The 27,299-nt window shown below is 35.0% G+C and overlaps 1 protein-coding gene across 14 annotated transcripts in view; it reads right to left on the reverse strand.

The window, feature by feature from the left end:
• KCNMA1 (potassium calcium-activated channel subfamily M alpha 1) overlaps nucleotides 1–27,299 on the reverse strand; it is a 410,464-nt gene that overhangs the window by 110,045 nt on the left and 273,120 nt on the right. For 8 of the 14 annotated variants that reach the window (XM_031062173.1, XM_031062129.1, XM_031062154.1 and 5 more), the window contains exons 13-17: nucleotides 25,492–25,561; nucleotides 23,668–23,823; nucleotides 16,534–16,643; nucleotides 14,342–14,410; nucleotides 2,210–2,296 (exon numbers count right to left, since the gene is read on the reverse strand). In XM_031062173.1, the coding sequence (XP_030918033.1) occupies nucleotides 2,210–2,296; nucleotides 14,342–14,410; nucleotides 16,534–16,643; nucleotides 23,668–23,823; nucleotides 25,492–25,561 (492 nt within the window). Of the gene's footprint in view, nucleotides 1–2,209; nucleotides 2,297–10,735; nucleotides 10,748–14,341; nucleotides 14,411–16,533; nucleotides 16,644–23,667; nucleotides 23,824–25,491; nucleotides 25,562–27,299 lie in introns of all 14 variants that reach the window. The other 6 variants (XM_031062158.1, XM_031062126.1, XM_005417262.1 and 3 more) reach the window with 1 other exon arrangement.

The following is a 27,299-nucleotide window of genomic DNA, read 5'->3' on the forward strand; positions in this document are numbered from 1 at the left end:
GTGAAGCCCCTTTATTAAACAAGAACCAACTACCACAAATAGTCCATCACAAAAACTTCATAACATGAACTGGATATTGGTCATTGCTAGAGACCATGTTTCTGAAGTTCTCTGCAGCACAATTGTCCTAAAGGGTACCTTAAATCCTATGTCCAAAGGAAAGAATAAATACCTGAAGTTATTGCTGTAATAAAATTATTCTAGATAATTGGGGTAAATTAAGTGGATTTGAAGAATGTGGATTTCTGTCACTCGTGTTAACATGTAAATGAACAAGGAATAATGAACATGCAATTCAGGTAGTTTGTATTATATTTAAACAGTCAACATTTTATGTGAAGCTATTTACCTAGGCATAACTGTTTGTAGGTATAATTGCTTCTTATGGGAAACTATTCTTCTAAAAATGCAAAAATTATTCTAACAGAAAGAGTAATTCAACATTGTAGGCTATATCTCATTGTGGGACATATAAATATGAATAACTTTAGCTTAAGGGGGTTGAAATGTCTTCATTAACAAAGCCAGAATAATTTAATTTGCATTTCCGGTATAAAACATATTTAATTATGCTTTATTAAAAAATCATTTTTCCCCTCCAAAAGACCTCAATTTTAGAACATATTTCTGAATCTGATTCATAGCTCAAAGGGTGAAATTAACACTTTTCATAATTGGCTTTGTTAGTAGAAACACATCTGATAACCCATTTGCTTTGCACAGAATAGCTAAGAAACGTGGCAAGGGAGGCAGAATATTTCTAAACACAGCCTTCTGCCAAAAGTCAGACAGAATTGGAAATCCTGTTTCATGTTCACTATCAAATAAAACATAGCAGATGAATGATGTGAAAAATTTGTCTAAACACCTTTATAACAGTTAACTTCTCCCTAATCTTAGCAGTTAAATTATGTCATTTTACTTAGTCTGAGAAAAGGTTCATTGCAGAGTGTAAAATGCCTTATAAATGAAAGAAAACTAGCAGCTCAGTAAAGCAATGTGCAGACAGTTCTGGATGTTCAAGTGGAGAAAAGCAGCAGAGAGGAAAAGAACAGAATGCTGCAAGGCAGAGTCCCTGAGGCAGTGCAGGATGCAGACGCTCCAGAGATGGTGCTGGAGATGTGACAGGACAGGAGCACTGCTGCCCTGTTCTATATGTTTCACCTAGCCAAAATCTATCACAGTTCTTTCAAGAAAAATAGAAGTCAAGTTCTCCAATTTCAACGTTTTGGTGTTTTGAGTTTCTTTAAGTATGCATGGCAAGTATGCATGGTTAGGTATTATTTCACTATATTTAATCCTAAAAGTTTGGAACTTAATAAAGGGTATCATTGGAATACTTTATCATTTTAAGTATAGGATTTAGTTAAAATGCCAAACTCATGGAGAACAACAGTAAAAATCTGAAATCTGATGGCGTGACTCATAACAAAGATACAAATTATGAGGAAGCACTCAGCTGCAAATGTTCTTTTTTTTCTTTTTTTTTTTAATCATAGGGACACTGAGTATTTGTCTTTGAAAAATTATTTTATCACATTGTTCTTTTGTTCCTTCCAAGCATACTATAATCCTAATGAACAAGACTACACACATTTGGTCCTCAACACAATATCATAAAATTCCTTTTCATTCATCCCAAATCTAGCACACCCAGGTATATTGAGCCTGTGAAGTTGTCTGCAATGGATATAATGCACTTTTGTAGTTTAATTTATGATTATGAGGCTGTGGAGTTTGTAGTTCCATTAAAGAAAAATGACAAGAACATAAGTATTATTTTGCTAATGCAATTGCAGAATGAACACAGCAGCTAATTCACATCAAGAATTTGCTAAAGTCTGCGTAGATAAGAACTCCTCTAAATCAGAAACTAACAGAACTGTCATCCTTGTCCTCCTCCCTCATAGTAATTCCTCTCAGACACAATAAGTATAGAGAAAACAAATGAAAATATTTCACATTTTCTAGGAGGACTCAAGAACCCAGTCTCTTTATTTCTTTTCATATCTGCTGCAAATTTCAGTTCCTTGGTACTTAGGACAATAGTTAGGAAAACTACATGCACTGGTTCAGCAGTAACAACTCAATCCCCCTCCGAATTTTTAAACAGATGATAATGAAAATTAGGTGAAGGATTTACATGTAAAGAGAAAAACTAAAATTTAATGTGTTTGTTTCTATTCAAAGACAAAAACATTTTAATTACCTTTTTACTTCTTTGGCATCACTTGCAATGAAGAATCCTAAGGTACCTTCTTGAATCTTGACGTGGTTTCCAGGATTGATTAATATACTGCTCAGTGAAACAAGAACAAAACCAACAAAACAATAAGTTTATATTAATTTTAGCTGAATCTTCCAAATTAGCTTTATTTGATTCTGTTATAGGGGACCCACTAGTTAGGAAAGGCTGCAAGGAAATTTTAAGCCATTCTTCCTTGATATTTCCAATCAAGAGTTTCACATGCGTTTTACAAAAACTTTAGTTTGAGACAGTCAAATGCCTCTGCCTATAATCACATAATCTAAGTGCTTACATCTGTTTTCTTATCTTTTTGCTTTAATTATACACTACACAAAGTCCTCTCAGAAATGTGAAGTGTGAAGCTGAGCATTGCTGTTTGCTTGCTCTGTCATGCCAAGTGGTGACAAATTCACAATATGGTGAAAAGGAAAAAACCCTCAGCCGCTGCTCAATAACAACAAAAAATATCACTTATGAAACTAAACCCTTGGATGCAAATTTTTGCAAATTTCTAGTGAAATAGAAAGTTAATGGGACCCCTATCTGGACATATAATGTTATTATTTAAAATAATAAATACACACATACACTCAAGGGGAATGGTACAAGACAACCAGTCACGACAGCTGAGAAAACATAAAATGAATAGAAAATTTTTAAAACACTGCTATGCAGCTATGAAAGAATAAAAATAACCCAACCACCATGAGAGAAGAGCCTCAGCTAACTTTGACAAAGGAACTAGTATCAACAAGTGAGGTACTCCATGTCTATGAAATATCTTTATTTTCATAATAATTTAAATCAAGACTTTAGGAAAAGTGTTTTGCAAAGCACCAAGCTAAATATGAATATACAAATAGATATAAATATAAATATATTCTCCAGTAATTTTTATTCATGTGTAATGTATCTTAGCTTTTGACTCTCTAAAACTTAATATAGCTTTTCAAAAGTTTTCTCTTTTTCATCTTTTATTAAAGTTCAGCTTTTCTAACTCAAAATGTAGTAATGGTATGCATATGTAATTTAGAGTAAATAAAGACTACCAGGAATTGAAACACTTGTCCATCTAGCAAAAATTGATTTTAGGGAAGTACATATACACAAAAATAAAGAAAGTGCAATGCTGAACAGACATACATTACTAAAATTTGAAGGTCCAAAGTCTTTCGTGCTATTGATAGGAGGGAAAATGGATCTCAGTACATCTCTTATTCAATATGTTAAATATTCTCTACACATTAGGAATAAATTAGTATGACAACATAATATATCTGAAAGATTAATAATGTGCACATTTTTTGTGTAATTCCACATGCCTGCAACATCTTATGACAAGAATATGGAGGCCACAAAATAAAGTGCTCATGAGTTCAGAAGTAAAACGTTGGTCATGAAGTCATATTTCAGCCCCTTTTATGTAGACCTTATGATACAGTTCTTAATTTAATACCCACAAACTCCTTCCTTCTCACAATCTGAAACTTCATTCAATGGTGTTTTACTGCCATTACTTCACGCATGGCTTCCTGTAATTTATCTCTCTTGAAAATCAGCATCATATTTTTCTTGTGTGTTTTTCTGCAATGTTCATTACTACAGCATGCAAAAGATTCATAAACAATCTCTTTGACAGGAAGAATGAAGATATTGTATTACCCCATTTTACAGAGGAGAGATTAAGTAACTATGAGATTTAGTACATATTAATTTGGGATGCCTACAGGCCAAATCTTTTTAAGTGTTTAGCATTGCATAGCTCATACAGACTTTCTAGGAACTTTTGCTGTGAGAATGCTCAGCATTTCCAAAAGCCAAGCCTCTGATTCCCAAAATAATGAATATACTTAATCAGAGGTCAGCTGTAGGAAGTTTGGTTTAAATTATTATCTCCTGCTCACACAGACAGCCTGTGTCAGAGGCTGGAACAGAAATTAAATCTCAAAAAAAGCATCTACCCAGATATCCTTCCCTTTCCTTCATTCACAGTTTCAAGCTCTGCAACAAATAAAAAGGAGAGGAGAACTACAGGAATTGGAAGGTATCACCACAGAAAGCAGGTTCATTTCCACAGCACACTTTACTAATATTTGCAAAAAATGAAATGTGATGTATAAGGAACAACTGTACTACACACACAGATAAATGGGATGAAATAAAGTTACACAGCTAAACTAGTATCATCCATCATCAACTAGCATCATCTATTGTCATATCTAGCATTTCTTTGTTAGTGAATTGGGCCCAATGGCTGCAGTTGCAATGAAAACTTCTACCTAATGCAGTTTTAAAATACATTTTCACAGGTTTAAGATGGAATAAAACAGATACAAGAAAAAAATAAACAACTACATAAAAAATTCTTCATATGAAACCAGTTACTCAGGTCAAAAACAGGCTGGCAAATTTAGCTTTCCTGCACAAGCTTTTGTCACCTGAAAACACAAAGTACTTCCTAGCACTTGCAGAGTGCTGTACTGGCCATCTAAGCCTCTACCTTTCCTCCTCCCTGCCTGCTAGTATGTAGTAACCTGCCATTAAACTCAGAATTTAGCTGCTAAACTAAAAAAATCTACTATAGAGGCTAATCTCATGTATTATTATACTGTTCCTTTTAAATATGTAAGGTCTTGTAATGTAATTTGGGTTGGCTGTTTTTCTTAGGTACAAATGGGTACTGCTCTATCTGAAAAATACTTTTTATTTCCTTACTTGATTCTTAAGTCACATAGGTGTTACAGCTTTTCAGTGAAAAAAGATGAACAGATTTCTTTTCATGGACTCAGGCTAGTTTTTTTCTCCCAATACAATTCTTGGATATGGATAAACCATATCAAAGAGGAAAAAAAATTCCTATCTAAACTTCAGCAACCCAAACTCCACAAACTGAGGTAACCACTACATCTATAAATGTTCACTTCTCATAATGACACTTAAAATTTGATGAAGTAATAGACAAATGAAGTAGTTCTTTTGAGACACATGGAACATAGTCTTAAATTGGAAGTAACTGGCTTCATTTAGGATGCAATGTATTGTGAGCATGATTTCGTATCTCAAGGTTTTCTGAGACACATTAAATCAATTCACATGGGTCAGTGTACAGACTTTATTTTTGTCAGATCTTATACTTCATTCACATATACCTCTTTTCACAAATACAATGTATTTATAACCACAAAATGTAGATGTGATCACAGTTAATGCTTCTGTTGGAAATGAAAATTAATTTGCCCCATCACTGCTACTGGCTAAGAGTTACAGAAAAAGCTCATAAAGCTTTGGGCTTATATACACACCAGAGGAAAATCATGAGCAATTTCTACTGAGCTGTATGGATACATTAAACGCACTGCTTATTAAAGCTGCAACTCAATTATTTCTTATGACACCTGTAGTGTCGTTAGCTGAAGTTATGCTTTGATGAGCACTCACCCTAATATATACAGCAAGGGAAATGTTTTGAATTAAAACAGAATATAGGGAACAAACAGCACACAGAAAAACAAAACAGTCTTCTGAGTATTCCAAGAAAAATGCATCCATCAGTTATTTTGAGATGCATGTGTATTATCAATATGAAAATATGCATATATATCCCCATAGTTGAGAATACAAGTACATGGTAAACTAAATAGGAGTTTTAGGAGAGACAGCTTCAGCTAATGTCTCATTTTTATATATATCCAAGGCTACAAAGGAAAAGGTGAAAAAGGACAAACTCAAGAGGTTTAATAGCAATATATATAGCTAATCCATATGCATTTTGTGCCACACATCAGAAAAAATATTACTGAAAATGACACTGATTTTTCCAAATACATGTTTTTAACATAAAGCACAATTTGATTTTTTTATCTCCTAAATCAGCTCATGAAACCAAGCAAGAAAGGCCAAGGACTTTAGAAACTTGTAAGATCTTGATCAAACTTTGTAATTTCATAACATTTCTAGTTTAGGTTATCCCACAAGGTAGTCAAGTAATAGGAAGCTTAAAAACATGTAGTCATAATTTCTTTAACGACTGCAATTCCAGAAATACATCCCTCAGGACAAAACCTTTCATGACAGGGCTCACATGATTGCTTGCTCCTTCACACATGAATGTTTAGGACACATGGCAATTAAAGCCATGTAAATTAAATATGATTTAATGTGTTCAATGGGAATTTAATGTACTTCATCACCATAAACTTAGGACAAGTCAGTTCCATTACTTTTTGATAGTATTACAATTAGGAAGCCACTTGTGGAATAGAATATGCACTGTGGAAACCTGTGTTTTACACTTATCTGCAAAAGTCACCCCGCTTGTTAAAGATTCACTTGGTGACTAGATGCAGGATCATGCACCTAAGAGCAATGAAAAAGTCCCACACTGAAAATGTGGATATCACCCTTGAATTCAGTTGGACTCTTAGGAGTCACAGATTGAATCACAGAATGGTTTATGTTCAAAGAGATCTTTAAAAATCACCCAATTAAAACTCTCATGCCACGATCAGGGATAATTATCACTAGAACAGATTGTTCAAAGCCCCATCCAATCTGACACTGAACACTTAAAGCACAGGAAAGAATCATTAATATTATCTACACAGCTGAAAATGTGTTCCCAGACTGACAGAAATATTAGCAGGTGAAAAACAAATTGAAATCAGTGCACATTTGAGATACACAGTTTCAAAAAGAACCCAAAAAATCAAACAAGATCACAGAAATTCTAGACAAATGTTTATGGTTTTCTTTACATTCAATGAAAATTTCAGATTGGACATGATGACTTTTTCACATGAGAGGGGAGAAGAGATATCTGTTCAAGTTTCTCACTGTGTGTTAATTGTGCCCAACTTACTTACTGGATTGTATCTTTCTAATATTTTAAGTACACATGCTACCTTCAATAAAATACAGATACATGAAAATATCTGTTCATCCATTCTTATCTATCTGAAACTACTCCAGAACACGAGTGCTGCTCAATACCTTTTTTGGTAGTGCATGGATGACTGACTGCACAAGAGACCAATACTCTGACCTAGCTAAAGCATACCATATTATATCTTCCTTTAAAGCACTAAAAGTAAGCTAAGGTTTCCTTTACTAATTGTGTATCTTCTATGGTTTTTTGACCATAAAGATACTTGATGGAGAGCCTAAAAATTGGAGATTTGAACTGTAAGACAATTTGTGAACTGACATTTGGGATGGGACTAATTCCTTCAGCTATTTATTTTTTACTCATTTCTGCTGCTAGGTGATTTTTGTCTCCTGCTTTCAAATATCACACATATTTCACTCTAGTTATGTTTCTTGGTCTAAAACATTACAAAGTTATGGAAAGCTGATAGCTTTTCATATTACAAAAATATTTAAAACATTACTGCTAATAATTTATCAGCATACAAAAGACTTCAGTGGGAGATGAAAAATGTTTCCTGTAGCTTTCTAGAATATTCAGCCATCTGTCAGGTGAACTACATGGAAAAAACAACCAGTCTGTGTCAGCATCTGAACCAGCATTATGCATTATGTATTTACTGGTAGGCCCCTTGCTATGTGGCATGGCTCCACAATTTGCTTTGCACAGCTTGAAACTGAGGAGGCTTCCACTACTGCTGAAGTTGTGAATGGATGGAACTTTGAACTCTTAATCTAGACATAGTAGTACAGTAGCTGACACTCAGATCTGTCATCTGCATAACTGTCAGCCTTCTCTGAGAAGAACAAAAGAGGGATCTTAATAATACGGAACAACGTGGTGGAAGTCTTTAAAATGAGCTGACAAAGGCACGTGGAGATGCCCAGCAAGTACAGCACAGCAAATATGCAAGGGTAATGACATTTTAGCAGCACTACATGAGGACTAAAAACTGAAAGCACAGATAAGGTCAACCAATAGAGACATGGAACAGGAGAGGCCTTTTAAGGATTTTCCTTATCCATGCCTCTGTTATGTACTATTCCTGTTTGGTCTTACTTTCAACTTTACATTTTAGAAAGCACTAAAGGTGGGATTCATCTCATCTACTTTAGGATCTAATTCTAATGCATTCAAGAACTGTCTCTCTCTTCCCTTGCAATTATGGACTAAGTCTGGATAACTAACAGGAGATTGGACATTTAACATTTTGATTGACATAGTCAGGTGTGATGAAACCCATTATCAGAGACCAACTGAACCGTTCATCCCTGCATCAAGGAAACCTGTCTGATTTAGTAACCCTACTTGTTTTTTTTGTTTGTTTGTTTGTTTTCACCTGTGTGACTGCCATCACCCTACTCTAAAGAAAGACCAATTGTTGAAATAAATGAAACACGAACACCAAAATTTTGACTAAACCAATGGCAAAAGCTGTAGCAATTCTGCTTTAAATCTTGTGGTAGATGTACTGTACCATTCCCCATGCAACTCAAACAGTAGCAATATCATCTAGTAATCAGGAAGATATAATACTTTTAAAGTACTATAAATATATTATCTAAAGCAAAATCGTGTGGTATCATTTACTATAGCTACTATACTTTTAAACAAAAATAGCTATTATTCTTGATTGTTTCATGCTATGCCCAGATTAAAAGTACCACTATTAGCATAATGGCCTTTTAAAACACACCACGTCATTCATCCAACTATAGAAGTAGTTGGAAATATTTTTTTTCAGGGTATGTTTTGAAGTGGAGTGTGAGTGTAAATGCACAAATCCCATAGTGGGAGTTGTGCATATACCAGTTTTCACACTAATTGTAACTCATAAGTATTGCTTCTTTCTTCTGGACTCTATCACTGACATGAATTCATAATGCTCTATACAGCAAAATCTAGTAAAACACTGAAAAGAATACAAGGCAAAAGACACAGTGCACATTACATGCTACAGTATTTTAAAGCTTAATTACTACAAGCATATAAAAGGTTGCTCCCAGGACTTCAGTTTTTTACAACAGCACCTAAGTCATGGTCTACAGGATGTGCATGAGGTATTTTATTTGGGCATACTTCAAACTAGTTCAATAGCGATGGTGAACTCAATAAACTTGAAAACAATTAAATTATTCCTTCTGGTTCCAGAAGTGATTCATTATCAGTACAATGAGGCAGAACAGTAAACTTTATTCTGGGAGCAAGCAACTTCACCTGGTACAACACCTCTTCATATTGCTCATCATGCCAGCATTAACATGCCTTCACCACAAGATATGATATACTTAAAAGCAAGAAGCAAAGTAGAGGTGCAACAGCTGCAGATCCTTGGAGATGCTAAGTGTTGCAGTAACTTCTCTGCAGTTGGATCATATCAATAATGCCAAACTGACAGGAAGCCACCTCTCTTATCACACATCTACTCAGAAACTATAGGAAGATAAGACTAAAACTTAAATACATATAACACATACAACATACACAACAGAACAGACACAGAAAATAGAGTTTGAAGAGTACAATGAAGACGGAAATTGTAATGTCTGGACAATGACAGCAGGTCTCCAAAGACCATCACTGACAGTCAGACAGACTGCTATAAGCAATTAGGGGGAAAAAAAAAAAGCTGTTGGGGGAAGAGAGACGAGCAGAGACAAGGAAGGATATGGAAGAGCATGCCTTATTTACTTAATCCAAACCAATAGCAGCATGATAGAACGTAGACTAGAGAGGGACTCACAGCATGGTATACCAAAGAAAATGCAAAACATGCCATCTCAAAAAAAAACTACAAAGATGAGGAAAAAATACATTCAGTAACATCTTAATAAATGAGTTAATAAATGTCATAAAAATGAATGTGACATATAATAAACTATCCATGGCACTTTCACTGGAACAGTACAAAAAATTTAATGAGTACTGCATTATGAGTAACTGGACTCAAAACAGGACCAGAAATGCAAAGAATCAGGTATTTGGTTGCTGTTAATGGAAAATGAGACCGCAAGAGAACATGAACTACTGTATTTTAAGACGTGTTTTGAAGGAAGACTCTGGGGAAAGAAGGACATCAATGAAGGTGTGAATATGAACAACATGGCAGCACAAGGGCTGGCAAAGACGAAATATACATCGTCATGATACAGTCAAAATGAGGACAGGAGATATTAACAGTGAAATCTGCTTTTCAAATGCAACAATCTGACACACCAATGACTCCACAAAGGGGAAAAAAAGCCTAAAAAATGAATCCTGTTTTATTTTGTACTTCCTGCAAAGAAGTTAGTGCGTGAGTCACAAGAAACACTGGAGAGACAAAATGCTGTTCTCTCTCTCCTCTTTGAGATTGGGGGCTCATATATAAATATATACACAGATATATATATACACACACACATAGATAGATGAATATGTATAGGTATATATGTGTGTGTATATACAGAGAAAGATAGACAAAGGTGTTATCTTCCTGTGTTCTTGGCAAGGAATTAGTCCTGAAGTTAGAAGGAGTGAAGGTAGGATTGAGGTTGGAAGGAAAGGTAACGAAGAGGGCATACCGCTTTCGGCTTCTGCAAACGACAAGAAAAAAATTGCAAATCAAACACTTTGATAGGAAATCAACTGACACCAAAGCAAAAGCAAAAAAACCCTTTATTTAAAAGTCTTCAAGGCTTAAAGGTTTTTCTGCTGAGAATGAGAACAAATATATGGAAAGACAAAGAGAAAATTTTGCAAGTGGAGTATAAATGGGGAGCAGGAGGGAAGAATCCTGGTTAGGCTTTCCTTCTTGCTTAGTTATGTAGAATAAAAATACAGGGGGGAAAGGAAGGCAGAAATCTCTCTAAAAGGGATTTCAGATGAGGAGTTTGAATGTCTGAATTTTGAACTGTTATTTTTTGCTATATATTTAACATTGGGATATTTTCAGGTTCATGTTCTCCATGTTTCCTTTGCATTTTTCTACAAAAAAAGGCAAAACCTCTCCAAATAAGCTAAGAACATTTTTTAAGTGATAGTATTTGGCTTGCATCAGGGAGACAAAAAATAATTTAAGTGCTTCCTGTTCTTAATCATGGGTTAGAAGACTAGCAGAAAGCAATTAGAGATGAAGGAATGGTTAACTCATCATGAGCTGGAGTTACTAGAGTGAAGACTTTAGTAGCAAGTCCGAAACTCTAAATTGAGTTTTGTAAAGTCAGAGACTTCTTTGATAGCTGAGAAATAATTTAAACATTATTAAATATATAAATGGAAAGGTTAAAAGAAATCTAATAATGGGGCTTTTAATGAATGTTTAAGATACCTTGATGAGACGCATTGCGTAAAACGATAAATGTACTCTAGATACTCTATCCATGATACGAAAACTAATATGTATTTATCATATTTATAACTAAATTATATTGAGGCTTGAATATCAGCTTTTAAGCAATTCTGTAAAATCATAATTGTTATTAATTACCGACCTAAACTGAAAAAACTTGTTATCAAGGTGTGCTTTCTGTTTTGTGTAGCTTTATTAGTAGTCAGGAAAAATAAAGAAAAAAACATCTGCAGGCAGGAAGCTCAACTGCCACTAACATGTACAGCAATATTAGCTTGGATAGAGTTCTGATAATTTTTAATTACTATTGATTTCAAATTCCCTACAGTAAAGAGAATTAGAGTATTAGATCTTAATGAAAGGGTACCATCTACATAATGTTCTAAATTTTTAGCTATATTTAACATTGTTTCTCTAAATTTTAAATTATATAAAACTTCTTCCGTAATAATTGTACAAAACACGAATGCAAAGTATAATTATAAACTAAATCAGCATGTATCTACTTTTTGTCACTCTCATAAAGACTAAAAGCTTAAAAATATATCCACAGTCAGCTCCCACTCCACCTTTATGAAGAATTACCAGGAAGAAATTTGGATATGAGCAGAATAAAATATTTCCAATGTCAGCATCAACAAACATAATTGACAAATGAAAAATTCATTGTTCAAAAAGAGCTTGTGCTTCTAAACTGTGTAATTCTAACTCATTCTGCATCTTTTCATTTAATAAGATGCATGGAAATGCAAGTATACTTAGGAGGTGAGAAACTGAAGTTTTGTTGCATTACCCTTCTGGTTTGACTAAAGGATCAGAAAACCACAAATATCTAGTAAACATATTTGACTTGAAGAGCCCAGGAACAAGTAGAAAAGTAATATGCTGCAGGTAGCTCTGTGACTGATCAAACAGTGACTATAAAATTGTCACTGGTTAATAAAATCAGCAGATATTGCTGTGGATCAGGGTTATAGGAAAATGTGACTCTCTACCCTATATATCCTCCTCTTGTTACATACATATTCAGCAAATTCAGCTGTTAATATTTCTTTGTTAGTATTGCTTCCAGCAATTTTAGCCTCTTTTTTTCCCTACTATATTAATTATTGCAAACTGTTACTTGTGTGGCTTTAAGTAAGAAATATATGATTGTATCACACTGTTTTACTTTTTGTGGGATCCTCTGCATCACCTTTTGATTAAGAACTCAATCCAACTTCCACTGAAGTTAATGCAAAGAATGATATGGAAGCCAAGAACAATCTGTTATTACTGTAAAAGACTGCAATATTAGCACTTATGTAAGTAAATGACAACTGAAGTAATGGCAATATAAAGTTGGCCAATATTTGTTAGGAGAAAAACAGAAACCAAATATTTCTTAATACTGAAGACACAAAATTTGGTAAATTGTTCCACTGCTGTCATTATTGTATTTCCTTTTTCTAGCAAAAGATTAAATTGTTCATAGACAGAAGAATAGATTGTTTGTTTTACATTAGCCAATGCAGAATGAGGTCTTTCAATGGAAAAGTAATTTAAGAGTCCAAAGAAGCTAAATACCAATAAAAAATCTGATAGTAAAAAAAAGGATTTCTTAATCAGTATAGTGTGATCAAAAATTATATCCAATAGTACATACATCACTTCACATTTCATTTTATAATATATGGAAGAATCCAGCAAAATCAACTATAGGGCATGGAAATGCTCATAAATAGTTGCAACACTGCTTTTTCCATATCAAATTTCTAACACAGGTTCTATAGATTTTTTAAATTAAGAAAAATTATGAAAGTTAATACTAAGCATTAAACTTTCAAAACCCCAGAAAATGTTGAATGAGCTCAATTGATAGAATCGGTTCTCCTGTGAAAAGAAGCAATTGTCCCCAAAAGTGCCCTTTGGCCACAAAAAGGTAATTAGTGGCCAAAAAGAAGATGAACTACTATGTATCACTTCAGGCCTACTACAGCAGTAGAAAATGTAATTGCAAAAGAGAAAAATCAAATTCCTCTCAGAGTTAATATTGCCATATTTTTTTATATGACCCTCCACATGTTTCAGAGAACATTTATAATGTTTTTGTTACATAAAAATGAATATTGTTTAAAACATTAATGGACAGGTGATGGAAGATTGACTCCAATGTTCAGTCATGATTCCATGAACCTTTGCACAAAAACAAAAATGCAAGAAACACTTCCCATCTGTGAATCTGTACTAAGAATAATGATTTTTTTTTTATTTTTGGCTAATGAAAATAGACAGCCAATTGGTAATTTAAAGGCTAAATTAATCTTTTCCAGTTTTACTACGTTATATTAATATAAGTTTTGTCAGAGCAGATATTTACATTTTATTTAAATATTATGTTTACCCTATATTTGTTTATCCTGTATCGTATCTAAATTGGTTCTCTCAAACTAATTTAAATGAAATTTGTATTTTGAAAATACACATAACTATAATGAATTTTGATATCACATCCGTTTTCCACTTTTCTGTTTTCAGCAGTGTATGTTGGATCTCTGATTAAAAGTGATATGCTATAAACACAAAAATTGTAAGCTTTTCCGTAAGTAAAATCACTCCTGAGATGAGACATATGTACTACTGCGCTTTTTATTAAACATTCTGACTTGGGTTACTTTTAGGGAGGAAGAGGGCAGAAATAAGTCCCTTTCAGTCCTATGTGAAATGCTGCAATGCAATTGCATGCTAATTACATTCTGAAATGTTTCAAATAATAGTTATGTTCATTCTGGAAAAAAAAGCAGGCAAAATTCCTGACAGTGCATTCGAGAACTCCCCAAATTGCTGCCGTAGGCCGTACCTGCTCTCGCGCTTCTCCGACTTGTACTCTATGGCTATCATCAAAAGCTTCAGCTTCGCAAACACCAGTCTGCAGGAAGAGAAGAGGCCAGGAGTCAGTGCCTTTTCACAAACAACACCACATACGGACAGGTGGCTGCTCCCACTGGTTGAGTGTCAATGCAGAGGTATGCTGGGCTCATTAGGAACATTTTGGGGCAGAGAGTGGTAGGCCTAGAACCAGGGTGAAGGTTAGCCTTATGTTACTAAATATTTGAAGGCTCTGCACTAGTCGGAGACAGACTGGTTAGTTTATCTTCAATCAACATCATCCACACCTGGTCCAGCAATATCCAAGGGCATAGAATGTCAGGAACTACATTCATGTATTCAAAATATAATGCTGGAATACGTTCACACATTACACACACGTGGAGTTATAAACAGAACTTGCAGACTGATATTAACTTCTGTTTCCATCGAATTCTTCACCCTAGTGTTGACATCAGAAGCTGGAAATTCTTCAGCAATATTGAGTGTCCCATCCTCACTGTCTCTGTACACTCTCTGTTATCCAGACTGTATGGCAGCCTATTTACAAAAGAATCACATTCCTAGACTTGCATTTTTGACAAATAACCTGAGGAAGCAGAACGTTTCATTTAATTTCAGACTTTTAAAATGTCATTGACTGCATGAATTTTAAAAGTTACACTACAAAACCTGTTCTCAAAGTCTGTATATTTCACAGGTGGCTGAATACACTAAGACTATCCACTAATTCAATTTCCTCTTCACAAGCCAGTGCAATGGACATTTTGCTGTCCTTGCCCTTTGGCTCTTCAGGAAACTGAGCAGTCAATTCTTACATTAATGAGAATACCTATGCACTAAACTCATTAATTAAAGTGTTTGAGGAGACCTCCAAAATTTAGACATCTTTCTAAATCTCACTAAGTACCCTTTTGTTATTGATTATTTTATCTCCATTCTACAGCACAGATAAATGAATGTCAGCTTTGTGCCAAATACAGTTTCAGTCATATCTTCCTACAAACTCATATAGAAACTTGACACATTTGAAAATGGTTTGGTGTGGAGATTTAATTTTCGTTACTGCAGCTAGTGTTAACAGCACAAACTACCATTCATTCTGAATATAATACACTTTTCTGCATTATGTTGTGAGATTTCCAGTTTCAGTAAATCACAAACTTCTGTGCCTATAGTAAAAAACTTTTCCCCTCAGTAAACTCAACAGAGTTTGGCTGACACAGTAGAAGGATGGATTGAGAACCTCTTAACTTTACCAGCAAATTGAAGACTGAGCTCTGTCATAGCTACATCCTAGACAATTTCTAAATGGATAATATTTGTCTAATGTTGTCTCTCCCTCATTCTTATGCCATGTTTTTGCTCCTGTTAAAACTGGGAAAGGTGGGGAAGTTAGAAGAGTAGAAGCATACTCATGCTCCTTTACATAAGAGCTTGTTTTTACTTCTCTACCTATTTCCTCCTCTAAGAATGGAGCAAAGAGGAAATATGTGTGCTAAACTAACCTGATTATGTAGACAGAGTACTTATTGTACAAACCTTTTGCCTACAAATCTCTCATTCACAGACTCATTCTAGGCTAAGCATTTTTCAGTGTCCAGAAATGAAGCTGTCACATGACTTGCACTGTGGTTATGTACGATGTGCTTCTTTCTCATAACTGAACAGACACATCTTCTCTGACATATTTTACTTGTTGCAAGCGGTTTGCAACCACTTCTACAGAGCTCTGGGTGCACACTGCTTATATGACTCCATGACATATGCTTAAATTAATGAATAGTTTCCTTGGAATGGAACACAAGCCAAGATGGTCATGTTGACCACCACTATTCAAAGGATGAGAATCATTTAAAAAAATAACAGGATAGTACTTGTGAGTAAATTATTCAATTTAAAAAGACTGTTCATGAGTTTGTTCAAGACAAAAACCATTTATGCTTTAATTTACAATCACTTAATTACAAGTCTCTCCTGAAACCAGGCATTACAATGTTTCAGATACTTCCATGCAGTGATTGCTTTAATGCTTATTTTATTAGACACCATCTGATGCAGCAACATTAAGACTTTAGCAGAATGAAAAAGTCTAATTCAAAAAAATTAGATTTCTCTTACAAAAGGTAAATATTTCTGTATATTAAATGTATTTCTACTTACTCACAAACTGCAGGGAAGGACAAACCCACAAAGGCACTAGACAGATATTCTGTATACATTTCATTTGCAACTCCTTCCAGGTAGTATTTCTGCCACGTATCCTCCTCAATCTAAAACCAAAGAAACAGATGCCGAGTTCTGAGTAAAAACCACAGCTTTCTTTTAAATTTACAAACAACTGCTTAAACATGAATCAGATTTTAGCACATAAGTCAGTACACTGCTATGGCAATTAACATCACTTATTTGTAAGAGATTTTCTAGAATGTTGGAAAATACCCGCAAAACAGAGTCTCTGTAGTCAGTAAATCAAGTATCATATGCAAAAATAATACACTGAATTCTTGCCAAGCACACTGAGCATGGGGTGAAATAAAGTTGTAGAGAGCATGAGGAAAAAGTTTCCTAATTTTCTCTTTTTAAAAATAGTAGAATCACAAAATGTTAAGGGTTGGAAAGGACCTTAAAGATCGCCTTGCTGCCATGGGGAGGACAGCTCTCACTAGACCAGATTGCTTAAGGCCTTATCCAACCTGGCCTTGAACACTGCCCAAACTGAGGCATCCACAACCTCCCTGGGCAACCTATTCCAGTGTTTAACTACTCTCACAGTAAAAAATTTCTTCCAAATAGCTAGCCTAAATTCCTCCTCCTAAGTTTTTGCCTACTCCTTGTCCTATCACTACAGTTCATAACAAAGAATCCCCCTCCAGCTTCTCTGCAGCCCCCTCCAGATACTGGAAGGTTTCTGCAAGGTCTCCACACAACCCTCTCTTCTCCAGGCTGAACAGCATCTACCTCAGGGGAGGTATGGGGTATCAGGAGATGGTTCTTCACCAGAGGGTAGTTGGGCTCTGGAACAGCTCCCCAGAGCAGTGGTCACAGCACCAGCCTGACACAGCTCGAGCAGTGTTTGGACAAAGCTCTGAAGTTCCTGGTGTGACTCTTGGGGTGTCCTGAAGAATTGTCAGGAGTCAGACTCAATGATCCTGGTCAGTCCCTTCAAACTCAAGATATTCTGTGATTCTATGATTGTCTCAGACCAAAAAAATTCAGTTTTTCAAATTTCAGCATTCCAAGGATATTCTGACAGGACTTAATACAGTATTTTAGATAAGTTTGTGGTTTTATTCCACAAGCTGAATATTAATTTGGGATTCATCAATCTTTCTCTCATGTTGAACTAGCCAAAAGGCACTCTTTCAAAAAAGGGCTCTAAAGAACAGGAGGATGGAAACTTGTTAGGTAACCTGGTGAAATGTAAGTTGCAATGATTTTTTTCCTCTTTTTTTTTTTTTTCACCCCCCTTTAGCATTCACAGAAAATAGGCTGTTAAGAAGCGGAAAGCATGCAATTTATAGCTTCGCCTTTTTTGGTTGGTTGGGTTTTTTTGTTGGTTTTTTTTTGTGGTTTTTTTGTTTTGTTTTTTTGTTGCTGTTTTATTCCCTCCTCCAGTTGACAGGCTGCCAAGTAATCAGTTACTTTAGTTCTGGAGATGTAAACGACTGAAAGAATAAATTGCAATATGGAGATGTTCCAAATCATATACAGCCTGACAAGTGGGCTGCAAACAATCAGGAGAAATTTCTTCCACAGAAATTGTTTCACCATTCAGAGGCCATGTGGGATGGTAAAAAGGATTTGCATTGTGTTATTCCCCACCACACACAGAGAAGCCATATCACATTTTTTATGACCCTTGTATTTATAGGAAGCTTGCAAATGTTGCTGATCAGCAACTCTATATACAGAAGAGAGATAAAGTCCAGGCTTGGTAAAAAACTAAGACTAATGATAGCAAGGGCATGTTTGTAACTTTTGGTCTATTTTGTGGCTTTTTCTTGCATTGACACCACCTGGGGTTGGAAAAAATATACAAATACATTACATATCTCCCTTTTGACTTTCTTTCCTTGCTTTCTTTTCTTTAGGCAGATGGTTTTGATTTAGAGGAAGGAACTCCAGATCAGCGTATAGTTAAATACTCACCCTTAGTCAAGGACCAAGAAAGGACTGAAAAAAACCAAACATTCCCAAAGTAATGATCAACTTCCATAGATACCAGTTAGTGTTACACTAAACTTTGTTAAGTGATTGGAATGTTTAAGATATGATCTGTTAGAATACCACAAAATCTTGATTATAGAATTTAAAGAGTTGCTAATATTTGGGATGCTATAAAATATTATTATAAGATGATTGCAACAGTTGACTAAAGATGATCTTTCTGTTTTATCTCCACCTGAACCACAACATTTTCCCAGTGATTTCAAAGAGACAGATGGTCACCTGCCTAGGTCCGCACCTATCTTTCGTGAGGAAAAATACTTTAGGAGTCATTATGCTCTTCACTACTTTAAGCCATTGCGATGATATTTTGAAGTTTAGGTAACTGATGGAACCTATCCAGAATGGGCCATACTACCAAACATAATCTTCCTGAATCCTCTCTAGTACTGCAAACATTATTACCTCTCCCTAACTAAGTCACACTGCAATTTGGTCTCCAGATAGTCATAAAACAAATTAGCCACTGCTTCAATAGCCTATATGAAGAACAGCTGGAAAATGACATTGTGCAATACAAGAGAAGAAATGTAATTTTTATGTGAATCTTTTTTTAAGTCACAATATTCCTCTGCTCTCCTCTATCTTATATAAATCATCAACTACTTCTTTACTCAATTCCATTGTCTGTTGAAATCAAAGCTAACATATCCTTTGTGCTATGAACACTTTACAATCTCAGACAACTATTTCCATAGCTTTCTGTATGCACAGCTGATTTTTAAAATTTGTATAAAAAGACTGTATTTTATAAAACATCAAATATGCTAATTGAGATTAATTCTAATTTCAAATGAGATTTATGCACTTTTCCCATCAATACTAATGTAGAATTTTTTAGTGGGTCAAGGCAGAGGGAGTATCCTTGAATTATAATCACATCTAATTCTTTTTTAGATTCTGGTCTTGTTGGATTTGAACTGAAAGGCATACAGGCTCTACTTCTAATAGTTTCAAATATACAAAACAGGGCAAGATTTCTATCCAATCGTGAGGCAAAGGATAGATTGGTGTTGATGTGTTCAAATGATTGACTGAAAATGCAGTCCCATGGTAGGCTTTAGCCCAAGACAAATACAGTCATATCACAAGGACTGATACTATGTATACACAGCAAACAGTTTTAAACCACAATAGGTTTTAATTCCTAGAATCAATGATTTAAAAACACTACAGTTAGGAAGATCTTTACATGATCTCTGAAGATAAATGTATTTGGTAACAGGCTACATTTAATATTTGATCTAGGTCCTGTGAGTAGGATCATGCAATCAGTTTATTATGCAGCTTCCTGAAGAACCTCACAATAAATTGAAACATTGCATTTCCTTCTCACTCCCCTTTTTAAAGCCCTCCCACATGTCAAGGCATTCACTGTTCATTCTCCAGTTCTACACTTTGAAATATTCCAAGGCTGCCTAGGTGGTCAAAAATAAAGAACAAACAAGTTGACGTGTTCCATCAGTGTAGGTAAGCATCCAACTGATATGAATCTGTGATCTGTGTGGCTTTATTATGTCTCTCAGTCTGGACTAAAAAGGAATGTAAAGTGGGCATTGCATATGTGTAGGTGTGAGCAAAAGCTGCTGAAAGAGCCCACAAAACACTCCTGCCCTCACAATAGCTTAGAGGATAATAGAGACAGCTCTAGATAATTTTGATATTTGGAATGAGGTGTATGGGCTGCCTTACCCATAGAGCAAAGACAAAACTAATTTGGCTGTGGACTTGTGTTACACTCGACTACCACATTCCACATTTTATTAATTTACACAACAATACTAACTTGGCTTGTAGGTTGTAGATTGGCCTGTAGGATTGGTCTGTACAAAATTTAATCACTTCTGCTTATTACTCCATGTATCTGGTTTTTGCAATGTTTTTCATATAGACAGACTTCTGGTATGCACTTGCTAATTCAAACAATACAGAGCTTGCAGTACAGTATTTCCATCTTTTTCTCAGACTGTGCAAGTCAATAAAGAGCCCAAATTCCTTTTTTAAGACAACAGTAACAGTGTATGTTATAAGAAGACTGGATTATTAAAACACAGTTTACAGGTGTAATGTTTTGTGGGGCTTTTCCCCCTTAGCATATAATTTGGTGCAGTCTATCTGTCTTTAAGTGTTTACAGAATATTAATCTTTTTGAGCTGATTTCCTTTTTGTTCAGTTCGGTGCCAAAAAGAATATAAAGAATTCCATATGATATTACATTGCTAAAACCAAAAGGAAAATATTAGGAACAAATATAATATTTTGAGGTTTCTTAGTTTGTTTTACTTCTAACACTGAGCAGACTGTTTACACAAATAATTTTGCTGTAAAGTAACCCATAATGAGTTAAATGTGTGCAATGTCACCATCAATCATGTCCATTTGTGTTTGACTGACCAAACATTTATGGCACATTAAATCACTTTCTAATCACGCCATGGAGGTGGAACAAACCCACATTTCAAGCTTTCATTAAAAAATACAGAAGTTTCCATACATTTTCCTGGCAATCTCCTGACTGGTGAGAGACTCCACTAATAATGTTTACCTAAGGAATTTATGAAGGTCTGACAGTACTTAAATTGAATGTTCTTAATGAAAAGGGGTGAAAGCTATTTTAGGGAATGGACATATTTCTCTCCAATAGAATCCTCTTCAGCATTTCTAATCAATGTAGCTGCTCTTTTACAATGCACTGATGATTCACAGCCACTATTTATTAAGTTTTCTTTTTCAAGTTTTTAGAGTGAGATAGACATGAGAAAGATCATCCTTTCAGCTAAATAAACAAACCTTTTGTTATCACCAATAGGGTTAGTGTCACATAAAGAAATGTGTCTCAATTCTTGTACATTTATTTGGCTTCAGATTTTGAATTAGTCAGAGATCTTTGGAAGTGAAGATAGGCATTTTACTTGCCTAGAAAATTCACTCTTAATTATATGGCAAATATATTTTTAACCAGTATTAACAGAGTATTGCAATCTTAATGCACTCTCTTATGGCATTTTTTTCCTCTCAGTGCCGTGTGAAGGTGACATTTGAAGTCACACAATTTAAGGAATGTCTGCACACTACTCTGTTTATAACTGTATATAATCAGACACAAGAGCAAAATTGACAACAACAGCTTCCCCCAAATCAAATTTATTGCTATTTTTATGCTTATTCTGTGTACAGAGAAATACTAAAATGTAATTTGAGTAACACCTTGCAAAGCTGAGCCTTCAGCTTAAAACTGTTCATCTAATGAGATCTAATCTGTAACTGTACTGGAACTACTATAAAAATGTATTATAAAATAAGAAAACATACCTGGCTAAAATAATGGCAGAAGTGGTTAGATATAAGTTATGGAAACACGATACCTCTACATATCCAGGTTTTGACTTCTTTAAATGTTTTTAAATATTCAGGCCATAAATGTGTGTATTTCTAGTACAGTTCCCCCACAGTCAGACATTTGTACACTTTATCATTTTGTGCATCTCTCCACTTTCTCACTGATTTTAAAAATCAGTATTAAAATAAAGACTATTAAAATATATATTAAATAATAGAAACACATATTTTATATATATAATATATAAAATAGATAATATATTAAAATTAATGAAGAATGAGGCTTCTGAGGATACCCATATATTTGGATCTCCTAAGGAGAAAACTGACCCCTTCTGATTTTGGAAAGACAGAAGGTGAGCAAACTTTTCCCATGAACTCTGCTGCAGAGCCTGAGTTCATACAAGAGGCTGCCTCATAACTGGCATACATTAGTGTGACTGTCACAAATGTTTGACTCCCCTGAGAGTCTTGGGTTACCACAGCAGGCAGCAGTGAGAGAGATCAGACTGGCAAGGAGAACGATGTTCATAAGAGATACAGTTTTCTTCTGGGACACAGATAGAAAGGATTAATATCCAATTGGAAATATGTTGAAGATCACAGAGAGATTCCAGGTTTGCTGAAGTAAAACAACGTTTTTGTTTGTTTCTTTCTTTCAGTTGGGTTTTTTTAGAACGTGAATAAAGACAAAGAGATTGTAACTGCAGGCAGTAAAGTGCAGAGCCCAGACCTGTTTCCATATTGAAAACTGGTCTTTTTAAATTAAATGTAAGAGTATGAAATATTTTTTCATAGCAGCCTACTGTCTTCTAAGGATACCTTCATAATAATGAAGTCAGAACTTTATAAGAAGCAAATAAAGACTCACTGTCCTCCACCAACATGTGCACCTCTAAGAGAACAGTCCTGGCTTTCTCATCTGAGGACATAAGGGTATTTTTATTTTTAGCTTACTCGCACAATGGAGTTGAAGTGGACCATGGCCTTCCTTTCACTCCAGTGTTTCCCACCCCACTAAGAACACTCATCAGACTGGAAACTGCCCTCCCTTATGTTCGGAATCAGTGTCCCTGAAACGCACCAGGAAGGATGCAATGATTGCTGCAATTGAAGCCTTGGTCCAGTAGCCAGTACAGCTGCCACAGAGGTCCAACTGGGCTACAATTTTGCAATCTAAGTCCAAAAGAGCTCTTAGACTGAGGAGGAGCAAACACATGAATGATGTTGTGGGAAGTTTGGGCCTCAGTTCTAATACATGTTCCTTATTTACTCACAGTCAGCGGTCCAGTAGTCTTTTGATGTAAAAGACGAAAATGACCAGTCCCTTTTTCTTGGCAATTTGTTGCTACATGGTACTTACATAAATCATATTTTTGTTTTAGCAGCAGCAACTTTTCTAATAGACAAACATGGGGTTTGTCTAAAATCAAGCAAAAACACAAAATGCCAAAAATATCTCCCTGGAAATGGATGATGATTTGGAAAATACTTTAAAGGCCAGACACTTGCTGAATGAAAATTAAAAAAAACCCACAAGTTGATAGAACCTAGTTTATTGCCCAGTTTTCAGCAAAAAACTTTTGCATGGAACTGTATGCTGATTGTTTTGGTATTACAAAATCTATTATTGTCTTTCTATCTGTTTCACATTTGAGCCATGTTCACTTTTTCAGCCTCTGACGAGTTGAATTGCAAACTAATATATTCTAATGAGAAAGGCATTACCTTTATGAATGACCTCATAGAGAAGAGGTTGGCTAACATTGTGGAAAGGCCCGGTGCCAGGCAGCTCTGGGCTATGAAACCCAGCTTCAGCTCAGCAAGACAGATAGCATCATCTCCCTCTTTCCAGTTCCAGCTTGGGATATTTAGTAGATGGGCCTGGAAAACAAACAAACAAAATATCCCACAGGTGAAGAACCAGAAACAGAAGACAGTTCTGAATGATTTTCTCTAGTAATACGTTGATTTTTTCTGAGTAGGCAGAAGCACTTCATGTTTTCCAGAGTTTAATTCTATGCTGAGAAATTTTCCACTCTTACCCACTACAGATAAAATGCTACACTTCTCATGACATGCTGGCTGCGGCACTCTGTCAGGTCCATGCTCACACCTGAACAAGCAGAATGTTGTAAAGCTTTCTTTTCCTTCTGCATGTTCCTTTTCCAGCACTTTGAGCTACCATCTGACTGATGAGGAACACACGTAATACACAGGAAGCTAATACAACTTACATTACAACTTATGTGAGGCTGCAACCTTTAAAGGATACTAGAATTTTAAAATGCATACAACATCTTCTGTCTTTTCTATTTCATTTCTTCCACCTTGAAGAACAGTACTTGTGAAAAACCAACCCTTTTTTTTCCTAAGAATGCTATTTATAAGGACAGAATGAAGAAAATAACTGAGCAAGACACACCTGCAGTATTGAAACTGATAACTTAGATAAAGACAAATATTGTTCAGTTCCTGGCATAATTTCTGGATTTTCTCTGACATGAAACTTTTACATTTGTGTAGACACAAGGAAGCACAGAGTCTTTCTTCCTTGTTCCCCTTCCTAAGTTAATTCCACAGTTCAGCACCTTGATAAAAGCTATTCTTGAAGACATAACCATCAGAATAGCAAACAAACTGCAGTATGAAAAAAAAAACAACTTCCCCTCTGTGGCTGTTTAAAGCAGAGAAACTCCTTGCTTTTATTCTATACAAAAGACAGGCTTCTTCCATAACATGCAGGAAGAGCACATAACAAGCAACAGTAGTTGCTCTTGTTCTAGCAACAGGTTACAGGTATAAGGAGTTGTTATCAAACCTTCCTAGTGCCAGATTTATTGTGTATTTCATCAAATGAAGGTTTACCCAGTCATGCTTTTTCTCAAACATTGGGCAGTGATTGATTCTTTCAGAGGTAATAAAAGAAGCAGGCCACACATGAGTACTGTGTTACCTGATATATCCTTCCTAACCCTGTTAGTCAGCAGTTTATGGACTTCCTCATCTCAGGACTGAATAAATTGACTTCATTGTGTTTAAGGGTCACAAATTTACCATAAAACATTTTTTTCAAATTTCTTTCCAAAGTGGATTTATCATTTTGAACTTCACAATATTCTTAGTACCAAATCTCACAACTGGGCTATGTTTTATATTAAAAACCACAAATTTATCTATTTTGTACCTACTGCTTGGCAATTTCAGGTCTACATGGTCACGCTGAAATCAAAAAAAAATGACAATAACCTCCAGTAAGACAAGAAGAGCAGAACTTAGAGAACTGAAGCGGTGAAAGGTCATCTGGAGTCAGTATCAACTATGGACACTAGCTTTGAGAATTAGATCCTAACTCATAAATCTCAGATTTTGATGAAGTCACTTTCATATATAAATAAAACTAAAATACTTTGTAACTGGATTACATGACAAGGCTTATTAAGATGTTTTAGTTTGGAAAGAAAATGCTTGCTGTTACTGGGACTAGAAAAATTATGTATGAGTGAATGCAATGCAGTGAAAAACTCTAAGAAACACTGGCCACCACATTACCTTATTGTGGTACTGCAACATCTGAGTGATAATTCTTATCTTCGGATGATAATTCTTTATGGAAATAACTCTAAAAAGAAAAGGAAAAACCTATTAAAATAACTTTTAACTGATAGGTTATTTGAATAATGCAATCAAATACCTCTATTTTACCACCTTGTCAAGTCCCACAATTAAAACTGTACCCCTTTATTCATCTGCCTGTAAAGCAAACTGATTGACGCCAGACCTTTGAAATATTTACACATAGTCAAACTGAGGTAAGAATTAGTGGCTAGTACTAGAGAGCAATAAGCCTCAGGAAATATTCAGTTGAACTGTTTGCCCTTATGGAGTTTGCAGAAAAAGAGACTTGTTTTAGCAGCACTGTTCAGATACTCATTCCATTAGGAAAATAATGTAGTTGGAACTGTTACATCCTTCTCATCCTCAGGGACTATCTTTGTGCCTTTGAATCAACATACTTGATCAAGTTCCCAATGATAAATGCCTGAAGAAATCAATTTCTACCCCATCACATATTATTTCTTTATAGCTGGTAGATATTCATCATATCTAAATACCTTGAATAATGATTTTGTGCTACACATGCAAATTTATTAATATTGATGGATTAATCCAAAAACCAATATAAAACTGATAACTGAATGTGGAATCTATAAAAAAGGAGGCTACTTTCATAATCTGCACATTTTCTGCATTCTAAATTATTAATGAATCCAAGATATACTCAACTGTGTATAGATTTTAAGTGGCTTGAAAGAAAATTGTTTGAGAAATGCATGGATTGATATTGTACTATAAAAAAAGCATAGAGCAAAATTAAAGAGATGAATAACAAAAAAAAAAAAGTCCTGTATTTAAAACCTAAAGGTAGAAAAAGAAGATAAAACAATGAAAAAAAATCTGACTTATTACAGAATCATCAGTCATAAGACTGAATGCCACAAGTGTTTTCATCGGTGTTTTGTAGAACATATCTTGTAAACTACTGGTCTGGCTTGTGCTTTTAAGCATATCAAAACTAGTACAGGAAACATAAAAAAATTGCATTCTTTTAACAAGTCTTTCTTCTAATTTTCCGTTTCTTGCTGAATTGTTTAATTAAACATTCAATTTTTTAAAATTAAATTGTGACAAAACACAAGAGAATTTCACTCTCACATCAAAAGTTTTTGCATTTTTTTACATTAAATATATTAAATCTACTAAGAATGCATCAATCTGCGACTAGAATATTTTTGATGTATTTATGCAATCAATGTCAAAAAAAAGTTTCTTGCACTGCAACTCAAACCATGTTTGTGAAATGAAACTAGGTGTATTTTAGCCTTGTGTCTTTCTCAGATAGCTACATCTCTTGCAACAGTGGTAGTTTTCCAGAAAAGCATTTCTTTATTTCTCCCCTTCCTTCAATACACAGCACGCAAACATCTGACAAGCCAGTAAAATCTAGAGAACAATGCTAGAGAACTTTTAGTCAATCACTGACTGAGATTTTAATTTTAAAAAGGGGACTGGTCTCATTAAAACTAGGATTGTATGAACAAAACAAAAAATGGAATGGCTTAGGTTTGTTGTAACTCTAGCTGCCATCTACAGACTGTTTCATCTCCTCCCTTCAGAGACTACAAGGAGGAAAGCAGGAGGAGATCTGGGGGTCCCTAATGCTGTAAATGCTTTGTCAATCAAACAAGCAATGATTGGTCTTCAGCATAAAAAAAGCAGGATGGGGACAGGAGAAACTGCCCTGTATCTTTGCTATGCCCTGAGCAGTGCGCTACTTGCAGGAGCAGCTCCACCACAGA

The sequence above is a fragment of the Geospiza fortis genome, unplaced genomic scaffold (genome assembly GCF_000277835.1).
Source record: "Geospiza fortis unplaced genomic scaffold, GeoFor_1.0 scaffold130, whole genome shotgun sequence".
In the NCBI taxonomy this organism is placed as follows: domain Eukaryota; kingdom Metazoa; phylum Chordata; class Aves; order Passeriformes; family Thraupidae; genus Geospiza; species Geospiza fortis.